The following is a 15134-nucleotide window of genomic DNA, read 5'->3' on the forward strand; positions in this document are numbered from 1 at the left end:
GCTACCTTTAAGATTCTCTCTTTGTCTTTAATTTTTGCCTATTTAACCATTTTTATGCCATAGCATCTATAGACACAAGCGACGGACCTTTTTTAATTAAATTCAAAATATTGTTGCAGTTAACAGGTTAATTGTGATTTGTCTGGCCCTGGGCCTGTTTGGGTCCTTCTTGTTTGGGGTTCTCTCTGCCTCCTCAACTTGTGTGACTTTTTCCTTTACCAGGTTAGAGAAATTTTCTGCCATTATTTCTTCAAACACCTTCTCTATTCTTTTCTCCCTTTCTGCCTCTTCTGGCACACCTGCTATTCTAATATTGTTACATTTCACATTGTCCCACAGCTCCCTTAAGCTGGCCTCCTGTTTTTTAATTGCTTTTTCTTTTTGGTTCTCTGATTAAGTGATATTTTCAACTCTGTCTTCTAGTTCACTGATTCGATCCTCAGCTTCCCCTAATCTGCTATGTATTCCTTCCAATGTGTTCTTTATTTGTGTTATGTCATTCTTTATCTCAGACTGTTCTTTTTTCATAGTTACTATATGTTTTTTTATGGTGTTGAGCATTTTTACCATCATTACTCTGAACCCTATTTCAGATAAATTTCTTATCTCTGCTTCATTTATCTCTTTTTCTGGAGAATTCTCTAGTTTTTTCATTTGGGGGTTGTTTCTTTGTCTTCTCATTTTGGCTTTCTGTTTGGGTTTGTGACTGTGTACTAGGTAGATCCTCTACACCTCTCAATCTCTAGTGCAGGACAGTCCCAATATTTTTTAAAATATATTTTACTTATTTTTTACAGAGAGGAAGGGAGAGAGATAGAGAGTTAGAAACATCCATGAGAGAGAAACATCTATCAGCTGCCTCCTACACACTCCCCACTGGGTATGTGCCCACAACCAAGGTACATGCTCTTGACTGGAATCAAACCTGGGACCCTTGAGTCCGCAGGCTGATGCTCTATCCACTGAGCCAAACCGGTTAGGGCCTAGTATTTTAAATTATAGACTCCCTCCTTAGCCTTCTATATTCTGACTGAGTTGGACTTCCACTCCCTCGGTCTCATCATAGGCCTTCCCTTCTTCCTTGCTATTTATGCTTTAGCCTCTGTTGGTGCCCTTTTGGTTTCATGAGTATGCTGCATCATTCCTTGAATGCTTTTCTTCCCTGTTGAAGTAGTACTTTTCATAGTCTATTATTTTTATTTTTCTATTTATTGTCATTTCTGCCACCCAAAGAGAAGTTCCATGGGGGCAAAGTGCCGAGTATAGTGGCTAACACAAAGAAGTCACCAAGTATTTGTTAAATGAATAAATAAATTAATGACTCTTATGCTTTAAACTCAAAATAAAGTTCAACTTTCTTTTTAAATTTGACCCCATGAGGAAGAAAGCATTGTGCTCTGAGATTGACCTGAAGATAATCAATACAATTGAGGGTCTAAGTAAGCTACTATGCTCATGATTCTTTTGTTTTTGATTTTATTCTGCTTCATAACTGGGGTAGGAGTGTTTTTATTGAGATCTGTACACATATATGAAATACTGGGCCAAAATCATATTCTCTGCACATGTTTGTTTTTATAACCCTTCTTGCTTGATTGCCCTATTAAATGTTTCAGAATTGGAAATATAAATTTTTTCTAATGCATACTTTGTGTTGTAACTACTAGTTTCTTATTAGACACTGCAAATAGCATATTTTCATGCAATGGGATAAAGAAATTACTGTGTATGGACAGAAGCCAATAGTACAGATGTAGAAATGAAACACTCTTAAAAGGTCCTTTGCCATCAAGTTAGAATTTATATGTGGAGAGGTCTAAGGTAGGACCCTCCCACAAAGAACAAAACTTGGGGTTTCTTCCTGATAAATCAGTTATCCAGGACCTGAATAACTTGTCCAAGGGCACACAGCAGTGAGAAGTAGAAAGAGCATCCCAAATCAGGCTTGTCTAGGACCTTTTTCTACTATACTTTGAAATCTCCCTAGGTAAAAGAAATCAGAAATTTATTTTAGTTGTGTTTTATTAAAGATATGAAACTTTCTCTGATTGGTTTATTTCACTTAGCATAATAATCTCCAGGTCCATCCATGCTGTTGCAAAAGGAGGTGGGCAAAGGGGAGGGAAGAATGGGGACATCTCTAATAGTGCCAACAATAAAAATAAAGTTGAAAAAAAGATATGAAACTTTTTGAAGTTACTATAATCAGATATTACAACCTATTGGCTTCTATATGAGGGTTATAAATACTTTTAGAAATGTTTGATTATATTTGCTTTTAATTTTTGCTGAAAACTTTAATATATAGTTACAAAAGTCAATTGTAAAGAATCTTAACATTTTAAACTATGTACCTCAAAACACATTTACTTCCCAGAAGACTGTGCTTGGCTTCAGTAGTCCCACATAGCTGGAAGAACTGATTCAGAGTCTAACAGATGTGAACAATCTAATGTAGGAAAATTGCTGAAAGCACAATTAAATTGCCAGAGTGTGCCACAACAACAATTCTCTTTAATTTTTGTCAGGCACACAATTTGAAATGATTACACACTTACAAAAACAAACAGAAAGCAAAATGTTTTAAAATCTATAGTTTCATATTCATAAATGTGTCTCAAGGTTAAGCTTAATGTAATTTAAAAGAAGTAATATTATAATCTAAGATTTAAAATGAGAATAATTCATGTTATCCTAATTTAATACAAATCATATACTTAATCCATTTTTAGTGTTCACAATGTAAAGTGATACATATATTAATGTACTAAAACTATTTTTAGGGTTTTATTTTATTAATGAACCTTCCTTTCTTAGTTTGATTTTATCCAGGAATGATTGGTTAGGATCAACACAATCTAAGTTGGCAAACAAAGGCCAGAGAGCTGAGTTACAGTAAGATAAGAGTTGTTGTTTTTTATAGCAATGTTATGTGTGTGTGTGTGTGTGTGTGTGTGTGTGTGTGTGTTTGTGAATGTATATGTATATATACACACATATATATATATTTCAGAGAGAAAGGAGGAGGGAGAGAGATTCACTGATTGGCTGCCTCCTACATGCCCATCCCACAACCCAGGCATGTTCCCTGACCAGGAATTGAACCATGACCTCCTGGTTCATAGGTCGATGCTCAACCACTGAACCATGCCAGCCGGGCTCCAGCAATGTTTTGTATTGATTAGAGGAGTAAATTTTTTAAGAACATAGAGAGTGCTTGGGCATAAAGGTCACTTTGAGTTGTACTATGAATATTATGCTACTTGCTATTTTCTCATCTTGGACTCTTCATTTTTCTGTATTCTAGTGAAATATGATTGGAATTGCTTTTCTTAAGGCAAGAAACTTGGAAAACAGCATGGTATTTGAACATTAGTCATTATAAAAGCTTTGGAGGGGGAAAAAATCCCAAATCCCAATGTTTAGGTCATTTTATTTTGGTAAATATTTTAAATTCTCTCTTCTTTTACAGACTATCTTGCTAATCACGGCCGGTTAAATGAGTCTGAGGCCAGGCGCAAATTCTGGCAAATCCTGTCTGCTGTTGATTATTGTCATGGTCGGAAGATTGTGCACCGTGACCTCAAGGCTGAAAATCTCCTGCTGGATAACAACATGAATATCAAAATAGCAGGTAACTGGGGCGCAGCTGGCTCTAATGTGATCAACTGTGAGTCCTTGTGCTGGGTGTTTGCAGAAAGAGAACTGCAGGCAGAGATTTGGAGCATTTCTACTGATGACATCAAGCTTTCTCAAAAAACAAGTGTGTTTTATTCATTTCCTTAAAAATATATGCAATGAAAATAAAGGGAAATCGGTTTGTTATTAATATGCACAGTGGCAGGGCTATAGCTGGTGTCTCATTTGTATCCTTGGTCTGATTTGTGTCCAGGTCCATTTGTGGGGCCCTGTCAGAGAAGAGAGATGCTAGGTCTACAGCAGCAGTGCAGGTTGCTGGGACGAGTGGCTACAGTGAGGTTACAGACAGGGAAAACAAAAAGGAGGAATGTAGGTTGATACAGGAGGAGCAGGTAGTCCAAGACCAAAATGTAAAGGGTCTTGAGTGCCATGAAAAAGATTTTAGAGGGAAAACCAAGATGGCGGCATAGGTAAACACCTAAATTGCTGCCTCGCACAACAATTTCAAAACTACAACTAAAAGACAAAACAGACATCATCCAGAACCACAGGAGGGCTGGCTGAGTGGAAATTCTACAACTAGAAGTAAAGAGAAAAGCACACTGAGACTCAGAGGAGCTGCAGGAGGCAGAGGTACTGAGACGCGTGTGGAGAGGACTGGCAACTGAGTGTGCGGCTGGCTTCCTCAAGCGGGAGGGAGACAAAAGCTCCCGACTGAGCTGAACTCCAGTTCTGGGCGAGACTCTGGGGACCTAGACTCATTCGGGGAGAAACTGGACTGTCTGGCAGCGGGCAGAACTTGAGGGCAGCTTTCTCTCAGAGGTGCTTGCAGCGATTACCACGGGACACTGAGACACAGCGGCCTATTAGGGCAGGGCTGATGGGAAACGAATGCTGTCTGCTCCGCCCTGAGACTCCGCCCCATCCAAGCTGAGCACAGAAGCTTTTGCAAGTCTTGTCTCATAAGGGTGTCTTCAGCACAGAAGTTCTCCCAGCATAGACACAGCTGATCCTCACAGCCAATTGGCCTGGAAGTCAATTCCTCCCAGTGATACCAACAACAATCAAGGCTTAACTACAACAAGACTGTGCACACAGCCCACAAAGGGGTGCACCAAGAGTGTCCTCCTCAGGTAACTGGGGAGGCTGAGCCACTGGGCCCTATAGGACACCTAGCACACAAAGCCACTCTATCAACTCAGGGAAGCAGCCAAAATGCGGAGACAAAGAAACAGATCACAAATGAAAGAAATGGAGGAAAGCAAACGACTGGATATAGAGTTCAAAACCACGGTTATAAGGTTTTTCAAGAATTTTCTAGAAAAGGCCGATAAATTTAGCAAGACCCTCGAGGATATGAAAAAGGACCAACTAGAAATTAAGCATACACTGACTGAAATAAAAAAAATATTATACAGAGATCTAACAGCAGACTAGAGTATTGCAAGAATCAAGTCAAAGATCTGAAATACAAAGAAGCACAAAACACTCATCCGGAAAAGCAAAAAGAAAAAAGAATCCAAAAATATGAAGATAGTGTAAGGAGCCTCTGAGACAACTTCAAGCATACCAACACCAGAATTATGGGGGTGCCAGAAGAAGAGAGAGAGCAAGATACTGAAAACCTATTTGAAGAAATAATGACTGAAAACTTCCCCCACCTGGTGAAAGAAATAGACTTACAAGTCCAGGAAGCGCACAGAACCCCAAACAAAAGGAATCCAAAGAGGACCACACCAAGACACATCATAATTAAAATGCCAAGAGCAAAGGACAAAGAGAGAATATTAAAAGCAGCAAGAGAAAAACAGTTAATTACCTACAAGGGAGCACCCATACAACTGTCAGCTGATTTCTCAACAGAAATTATGCAGTCCAGACGGAGTGGCAAGAAATATTCAAAGTGATGAATAGCAAGAACCTACAACCAAGATTACTCTACCCAGCAAAGCTATCATTCAGAATTGAAGGTCAGATAAAGAGCTTCACAGATAAGAAAAAGCTAAAGGAGTTCATCACCACCAAACCAGTATTATATGAAATGCTGAAAGGTATTCTTTAAGAAGAGGAAGAAGAAGAAAAAGGTAAAGATAAAAATTCTGAACAACAAATACATGTCTCAACAAGTGAATAAAAAAATGTGATGAACAGAATAAACTGGTGAATATAATAGAATCAGGGGCATAGAAAGGGAGTGGGCTGACAATTCTCGGGGGGCAAGTGGGTGTTCGGGGTGCGGGAAGAGACTAGACAAAAATCATACACCTATGGATAAGGACAGTGGGGGGGGGGGGGGGGTAAGGGCAGAGGGTGGGGTGGGAACCGGGTGGAGGGGAGCTATGGGGGAAAAAAGAGGAACAATTGTAATAATCTGAACAATAAAGATTTATTAAATTAAAAAAAAATATTTTAGAGTTTATTCTGTAGGTCATAGGGAGTCTAACCTACTGAACATTTTAGGGTGGGGATAGTGGTGTAAAGGGTCTTGAGTGCCATGAAAAAGATTTTAGAGGGAAAACCAAGATGGCGGCATAGGTAAACACCTAAACTGCTGCCTTGCACTACAATTTCAAAACTACAACTAAAAGACAAAACAGACATCATCCAGAACCACATCTGGATTGGGATGACAGATTTGCATGTTAGAATGATGTCTCTGGCAGCAGAGTAAAGACAGGTGGGACATGTGAATAAGACTGAAGACAGGAAGCTAATAAGGACTCTAATGCAGTAGTCCAATCAAGAAAATGTGGGTCTGACAATAGTGTGGTGAAGGCCTGGGGCGGGGGTAGGGGTGGGCTAGAAGAGGATCATTTGCGGGGGGCGCGGGGGAGCAGCTGTAATACTTTCAAAAGTAAAGATAAATTTTTAAAAAAAGAATGAATGAAAATGTGGGTCTGAACTAGAGCAGAAGCTGGAGAAATTGTAGGATGAGATGGAGGGAGGGAGATTTATTTTGGGTAATATTTTGAACAAGGTAAGGGGCGTGAAGCAAAAGCTTAACAACATTGCAAATGCTGGTGTTTTGTTCTAGGATTATGAAAGAGGAACAAGGAGACAGATGAGGCCCTGACCAAGAAATTCTTGGTTGACCAGTGAGGTTAGATATTCACTGGAGAAAGTTTAGGGAGAAAACAACTCCTTGGGGTATAAAATAGAAGTTAAAAGCCTCTGATTTGTTCATTTAACTGGTTTATGTTTATGCCAGTTCCCATTAGTTTTTGTCCTGAGCATTTTGAGGAAGGTACATAATTAACTTTTATTTACTTTAATTTTATTTATTGTTACTTTAATTTTAATAATTAATTTTAAATGCCAATGTTACATATGTTACAAGGAGGTAATGAATGGATTTTCTATTCTGCAGTCTGTGATTTTTTTTTAAATCATGGGATCGCCTGAATAAGACAAAGTACTTGATAAGATAAAGTTAATTTGCTATATTCCCACTTTATATATATAAAGAATTATATGATTTGTCATTTTTGTTTTGAAAATGCAATCTACTACATTAGTGTCTCCATCGTTTCTTACGTGTGTTCACTTCTCCCTTTTGTGTTTTTCCCGTCTTTTGGCTCTTCCATTTCATTTCACTTCTCTTTCATTTCATTCCTTTTTGCCGACCTTCTGTAATGCACGTCCCTGGAATTTTTGTTTACTTCTCTTTGAAAACATCTGCTGCCCTCAAATTGCCCTCTTCAGAGTTGGCTCTTGTTTTTTGAAGTCCTTACCTCTGTAGAAAGGAGGGGGAAACCCCTGCTTCACCTTTGCATTCATTTATCACCAAAACAAAACAAAAAAATCACAAGACAATACCTCAGAGGAGTTTTGGGAGTGTTTTCAGGCAGAGAAAGGTTAGAGGTGTGAGTCATATGCTCTAGGAATTACAGAGTGCTCTGTCAGAACTTCTCAAAAGAAAATGTTCAAGTAGAACCAAAGAAACTTGGAAACAAAGCATACTCAGCTCTACCTGGCTATTATATGTCTATATGATCTAGGAATATTGGTAGGTAAACTCAGTATTTCTAATGTCATTATGAGATCTCTAGTTTTTGTTTGTTTTTGCTGTTTTATTATTTTTTTTTTAAATATCTAAACTTCAAGGCCTTCTAATTTTTATCTAGAAGATCAGTAAAATGTCCAAGACCTAAAGTGTTATCTCTGGTTAAACTAGTATAACGGCTAACATATTGAGCCTTCACTATTTTCAGGTATTCTGCTAGGTAGTTTATCATTTAATCTTCACAGCAACCCTAGAAGCTGCATAGCTCTTGCCAGTTTTTAAGTGAGAAAGATGAAATACAAAAAGATTAAATAACTTGCCAAGGTGACTCAGATAGTAAGTAGCACACCTGGAATTCAAACCTGGGTCTCTCTGACCACAGTGTGTATTTCTTCCACTGCACCATGTTTTTGTTTCCAAGCGTTGCCAGTTATCCCTCATGGGGTACTCACTAACTGAATTTTGAGTTCCATCATTCTGTATTTATCCATTTGGTGTCCTTGATTCCATGCCTCACAAGTATACACACACTGTATCTAAGCACTCAAGTATCTTCTTGCCCACATTTTTTTGTCATCTTCACCACCACTTACCACAAATTTTAGTAAATCTATTATGTTCCTGAGCTAAGTCCCAGAGATGCAAATATTTCAAGACAAAAATGACAGCAATGCAATAAAACTCAACTCTGCTCTCACCTTAACATGTTAAGCGCCCAGTCTGTTTTATCTTCCGGACGGGAAGTATAGTGTCAGTCACCGGTGACTGACTGGCCACTTAACGTGTTAAGGCAGTGGTCGGCAAACTGCGGCTCGCGAGCCACATGCGGCTTTTTGGCCCCTTGAGTGTGGCTCTTCCACAAAATACCACATGCGGGTGTGCACGTACAGTGCAATTGAAACTTCGTGGCCCATGCGCAGAAGTCGGTTTTCGGCTCTCAAAAGAAATTTCAATCGTTGTACTGTTGATATTTGGCTCTGTTGACTAATGAGTTTGCCGACCACTGTGTTAAGGAGTTAATCCAGAACTAGACCTTTAAGTCAATATAATACAGAGAGAAAGTTGTTGTAAAGGCTAGGAGAAAGACTGACTCTGCCTTGAAGAACGTATTAGCTAAGACTTGCTTAAGAAGACATCTGTGGTGGGACACTGAGAGTGGGTTGAAGGGGTGAGGTAGGGATGCAGCTCCAAGCAGATGGATCAGCATGTGCAAAGGCAGGCAGGCCAGAAAACTCAAAGTTTGTAGGGAAGCTACAGAGCAGACCTAGTGGGACGTAGGTGCCCGTGAGGAATGATAGGTAAGGAGCCTGCACAAGTAAGCAGAGCCAGATCATGAGGGATTCCACATGCCATCAAAGCTTAGATGTGCTCCAGTGCTATGAAAGAACTTCTTCAGGAAATTTATGTTTATCCAAAGATTTTATAACTTTATGGCTCTGCTTTCTTCAAAAATATCTTCCGATTTCAGAAGATTCTTCTTAAATTTTAAAGAAATCTAACACAAGTAGGAAAGATGGGGCTCCATGGAAAAATTGCAAGAACCCAGAATAAAATACAAAATTATTCTCTCAGTCTCTGTTTATTCTACTTATGAAGATCTATTTAATTGCTAAATGGGTTGGATAAATGAACTGTTTTAGCCATCTTATATGTTGAAATTGAAGAGAATTGCAAACCAAAACTAGGTTAACTTAAACTATCCTATATTTGTCTCTGTTTATAAAACAGAAACCGACAGTTCATTTTAATAAATACAGAAACATGGTTTTGAAATCAGCATCTACTTTATGCTCCGGTGGGCAAAGACACCAGACAATGATGAACCATGGGCTCATCCACACCTGTGTACGCTCGGTGCCTCAATTATGAGACCTCCAGCCTTCGCAAAATATGAGTGTTAGGACATTCAGAGTAAGAGGCAAAATGTAAAGAAATAATTGGCTTTCATTAGTATTAGTACTTGGAGTATTCTTTTCTCCTAGCTATTTTTGCTATGATTATTTAAGTATAAAGTTGAAAATAAATAGATGAAGGATATTTAGTTTTATTCTTTAACTTTCCTAATCTGAAATGTTAGCAATAAATAGTTAGATAAGGATAAAAATGTATGAATTACCTGAAGGAAGTTTTCACAAATATCACAATTCAAACAAGGTTTAACGTAAAGAATGTAGAGTTGGTATCAGGCAGTTCAGGTGCAAATTCTGGCTTTGTGACCTTGGGCTGATTATTTAACCTTTCGGAGTCTAGGTTTCCATATTTGTTAGGTAGAGATTACTCTGTTCCTCGGGAATACTTTAGGGATTAGGGATAACGTTAGAGACATTGAGGGTAGTAGATAATAATATGGGCGCCAGAGCCAGGCTGCCTGGGTTTGAATCCTGGCTCTGCCACTTACTAGCTGCATGACCTTGAACACATTACCTAACTTCTCTGTCCTCAGTTTTCTTTTTTTTCTTTTTTAATGTATTTCATTGATTTTTTTTGCAGAGAGGAAGGGAGAGGGATAGAGAGTTAGAAACATCGATGAGAGAGAAACATCGATCAGTCGCCTCCTGCACACCCCCTGCTGGGAATGTGCCTGCAACCAAGGTACATGCCCTTGACCAGAATCGAACCTGGGACCCTTCCGTCTGCAGGCAGACGCTCCATCCACTGAGCCAACCCGGTCAGGGCTGTCCTCAGTTTTCTTAACTGTAAAGAGGGAATGATAGAAGTTCGTATCTCCTAGTAGTTACTGGTTAATATTTGTAAAATACTTAGAACAGTACCTGGTACATATTACTATTTTAGTGTTTGTTAAATAAATTGTTACTGGCACCATGTAACACTAAATTAAAGGGAGCTAGTATTTGTATTTAATGTGTAATTGATTCCATGTGAAAACAAATCCTGAAATTTTTGATAGTCATATAAACCCCCACACTATGCATGGGTTTTTTGTTTTTTTATTACCAAGTCCTTAAAGCCTTATTAAATACAAATCCTCAGAGGAATAAAGAAAGTTTACCATTTATATTCTAAATTATCTCTGCTTGATGCAAATTAATTTTTTTTCCTGAGGGACCTCCAGTATAATTAGTAATGTGTAATGAGACTCATTCATCTGACCTGTGCATCACAAGTCCCTTGTCTTTAGCCAAAGGCCAATGCTTCCTTTAGGAGTTGACCCAGGGTTTCTGAGTGGCCCACTATCTCCCATTATTGCTTCTAACAATCTTACTGCTTGCTAGAAGACCTTGAGACAAGGTTTTTGTATATAAAATTCCAGTTTTGTGCCCTGGAACCAAAAAAGAGTGGGGGAGCCTGCGGCAGATTTCATTGGTAAAATATTTATTAGAAGTCTTCCATTTATTATCCTCCTGCCACTAGCATTAGGTAAAATGTAAAACAGCTTTGCCTCAGCAAGCCAATGAGACCTTATCTTTAACCTTCAAGCCTACTTAGCCCTAGCAGCACATTAAGCCTGGAATATGGAAGGGTTTGTTTCATATTGCTTTGTTTTTCCCATCTCCGCCTCCCCACTCCATTTTGGGCTAAGGAATTGATTTGCTTCTTAGTTCACTGAACTCTCTCATTGGACAAATAGCTGTCTTGCTCTGGTCAGCAAGATGGCATTCTATCTCAGCTGTGCTGATTGTATTTGTGCCCTTCGGTCAGGCAGGAAGGCAGTGACTGATGTTTGGAAGTCAACTGTACAGCTGGCCTTTTCTTGCTGGTGGGCAACAAAGTGTGCATTGACGTCAGTGTTGGCTGATGGCTATTCAGTTTGTGCAATGGGTCAGCTTCATCTCTACCACTCACCTACCTTTCATTTGTCAGCTTTCTCTTCCTAATTGTCTTCTTCACTCCTATTATAATAGTTACAAAAGAGGTGTAACTCTTCAGTGAGTCTATATATCTGAATTCTACTGGGAATTTTAGAAACCAGGATAAATTTAACCCTAAAGCCATCTGCTTCTCTGGAGGAGGATTTTTTCAAATTCTAAATTAGACATTTTAACACCCTACTGGAGTTTTGCCTTGGTTGTGTTCATTCCTAGAAATTGTTTACCTTTTCTTAGCTTGAAAGGCTGGTGTTCAATGTTTTGTTTGCTTTTTTCCTTTTCTAAAAAATGACTTAAATAGTTTACCTAATGACGACTTCTACTTGGTCTTTCTGTCATTTAAGTAAAAATCCTGAAAGTACTTAGTTATAATCATTTTGCAACAATAAACGGTCAGAGCTGTTTAGCATCGTCTATATTTTTTCCACAACTTCTGTTTTATCTCTATTTTCTGGCTCCTCAAAGAGTGGTCTAGGAGCCAGCATAAGCATCACTTTGGAGCTTGTTAGAAAGGCAGAATTTCAAGCCTATCCTTAGACCTACTGAATCAGAATCTGCATTTTAGCAGGTTCCCCAGATGGTTTGTATGCATGCTAATGTTTGATTTACTTCACTCCAACAGACACCACAGAATTCTCTGATGTGCTTGGTCCCCATCAGACAGTAAGCATCAGGATCAGATTATACACTCTGTACTAATTGGGTTTTGTTATCAGGAAGATTCAGGTCAATCAGTCACTTTCAAAATATAAAACAGATAATAATATCAGTTCTAGTACTGTTTTCAAATATATTCATGGTCTGTTACTCGTTAGTTAGATAAGAGGTAACTAGAGGATTCAGCTTTTGAGGCCAAGTTAATTTCCATGAGAGCCAGTCAACAGTAATTTACCTTTTCTGTGGTTTTTAGGCCACACAGAAATCAGGTAAGAGAATCCTATCTTATAAAAGAGTAATATGCCAATTGACCGTACCTCTGCTACACCCAAAAGCCACGCCCATCAGCCAATCAGGAGCGAATATGCAAATAAACCCAACCAAGATGGCTGCGGCCACAAAGAGCAGGAGGGAGGCTTGGGTTTCCCTGGCAATGGAGGAAGCCAAGCTTTCCGCCTGCCCTTGCCGGCCCAGGCCTCCACTCCAGGCTACAAAGTTTCAATTATAGAAGATAAATAAATCCCAACAGAAATGGTGGCAGCCATGGAGCTGGAGAGAGTAGGAGGCTAGGGTTGCCCCCAGCAATGGAGGAAGCCAAGCTTCTGCAGCCCTGGCCTGCTTTGGCCTCTGCTTAAGGCTCCAAAGTTTCAATTATAGAAGATAAATAAATCCCAACAGAAATGGCTGCTGCCACGGAGCAAGCCAAAGGCTTGGCTCCACTCAAGACTACGAAGTTTCAATTGTAGAAGATAAATAAATCCCAAATACCAGGGCCTCCTCTTGGGTCGCCACGGGGTGTGGCCAGCCTGCAAACCACCACAGGCCCCTCACCCAGGCCGCCCCACGCCCCAAGGGAACCCCCACCCTGATACAGGACACCCTTCAGGACAAACCAGCTGGCCCCCACCCGTGCACCAGGCCTCTATCCTATCTAATAAAAGAGTAATATGCAGATTGACCATCACTCCAACACACAAGATGGCTGCCCCCATGTGGTCAAAAATCCTGCCCCCATGTGGACACAAGATGGCCACCACAAGATGGCCAGCAGGGGAGGGCAGTTGGGAGGGACCAGGCCTGCAAGGGAGGGCAGTTGGGGGTGATCAAGCCTGCAGGGGAGGGCAGTTAGGGGTGACCAGGCTGGCAGAGGAGGGAAGTTGGGGGTGACCGGGCCTGCAAAGAAGGGTAGTTGGGGAGGACCCAGGCCTGCAGGGGAGAGCAGTTGGGGGGGTACCAGGCCTGCAGGGGAAGGCAGTTAGGGGTGACCAGGCCTGCAGGGGAGGGCAGTTAGGGGCAATCAGGCTGGCAGGGGAGCAGTTAGGCATCAATCAGGCTGGCAGGGGAGTGGTTAGGGCATGATCAGGCTGGCAGGCAGAAGTGGTTAGGGGCAATCAGGAAGGCAGGCAGGCGAGCAGTTGGGAGCCAGCAGTCCTGTATTGTGAGAGGGATGTCCGACTGCCCGTTTAGGCCCCATCCCGGTGGGATCGGGCCTAAACGAGCAGCCAGACATCCCTCAAGGGGTCCCAGATTGGAGAGGGTACAGGCTGGGCTGAGGGACACCCCCCCCCCCTGCACGAATTTCGTGCACCGGGCCTCTAGTATGCTAATGTAAGGAAATCTCAAAATTATTGTTAGAGTAAAACCTTGGAGTACATGCCTTAGGGTCATAGGGACAGGAGCATGTATCATCTTCATGTGAAAAGGACAAGATAGGTCTGTTGACACCTCATGCAGTCTTAAAATGAAGACAGAGTCCTAAAACGAATGTTGATATAGATTTCTAACATTTACTTTGTGTACATCTTAATTATTCCCATTCGCTATTAGGATGCTGTTAACATAGCATTCAATGTTGTAGAGAAAAGAAAGCCCTCACTTGTCAAGGTCTTCTGGCAGAAGGATAAATTAGGAAATCTCTCTGTCTGATGTGAAATTGGATTAAATTTCTCTGACTCAAGGTATTCTTGGAACATCTGTGATATAGTGAAAAAGGACCCCTGGCTTGGAGTTCAAAGGAACTGTAGATACTTGAGCAAGTCAATTAACCACTTTGAGCTTCAGTTCCCTCCTTTGTAACGAAAGGACGATTATACTTCATAGCACCTCACAGGGCTGTCATCATGATTAGGTGAGATAATAAATGCAGAAATATCAAGTGTGTAATGCTTAACCCAAAGTAGGCATGACATAAATGTTTTTGAATTTTATTAGTCTATGTTGAAGGACTAGTTGTCATTTTGTTTTTAATGCTTATTATGATCTTATATTGAACTTTCTTAAAATTGAGAAGCTTAAGAGTTTTTTTAGGAAGATGTGTCTTTTCCCGGCTATGTTCAAGAAATGTTGAAAATCATGGTTGATCTGAAAAATTCAAGGTATGTTATGAGGGAGAGTGCAAACAATTACTCTTACCCAAATGAAAAATTTCTTTAGAGAAAAGAAGCTTCTTTATATCACGAAAGCCAACCCAACATGGGACCCCTAAGCATTCCATGACCTGCAGGTTCTTGACTTTGTGCAAGAAAGAATTCAAGATCATAGTTGGAGTGAAAGGGAAAGCAAGTTTTATTTAGGTTAAGGGAAAGAGGCCAGGATGTGGGTTCCTGAAGTCAGGGTCGGGGGTAAGCCCGAAAGGAGCTGCCACTGCCTATAAGCCTCACAGGCGCCTCTCTGAAAGAAGCCAAAGTACATGAGAGAGGCGAGCAAACTCGCCAGTGAGGGGCAAGCCGTGATCCGTACTTGGGATTTTGTGTTTCCAAGCATGGGCTGTTCCTGAACTTTGGGGAGCCAAATTCTGTCCCTGCCTTCTGGTTGGGAGGGGGGTCTTATTCCTAAAATGGTTGTTCTTGAAATGCCCTGGCATTTTTCACTCTTGGTGCCCCCTCCTATTTTTGGTGTCAATTTTCATTATAATGATGGTATAACAAGCTTAGGGGTCAGTTTCCAGTGAATTTTTCCTCCATCTTGGATTGATCTGGTGTTAGCCAGTTCTTGTTGACTTCTGCCAC

General features: G+C 40.5%; 1 protein-coding gene across 3 annotated transcripts in view; it reads left to right on the forward strand.

Annotated features, from left to right (window-relative positions):
• The window catches only part of SIK2 (salt inducible kinase 2), a 130849-nt gene that overhangs the window by 65963 nt on the left and 49752 nt on the right, over positions 1 to 15134 (forward strand). For all 3 annotated transcript variants that reach the window (XM_080642425.1, XM_080642426.1, XM_080642427.1), the window contains one exon: positions 3473 to 3634. In XM_080642425.1, the coding sequence (XP_080498551.1) occupies positions 3473 to 3634 (162 nt within the window). The remainder of the gene's footprint in view (positions 1 to 3472; positions 3635 to 15134) is intronic.

The sequence above is a fragment of the Plecotus auritus genome (assembly GCF_963455305.1).
Source record: "Plecotus auritus genome assembly, chromosome: 9".
Lineage (NCBI taxonomy): Eukaryota > Metazoa > Chordata > Mammalia > Chiroptera > Vespertilionidae > Plecotus > Plecotus auritus.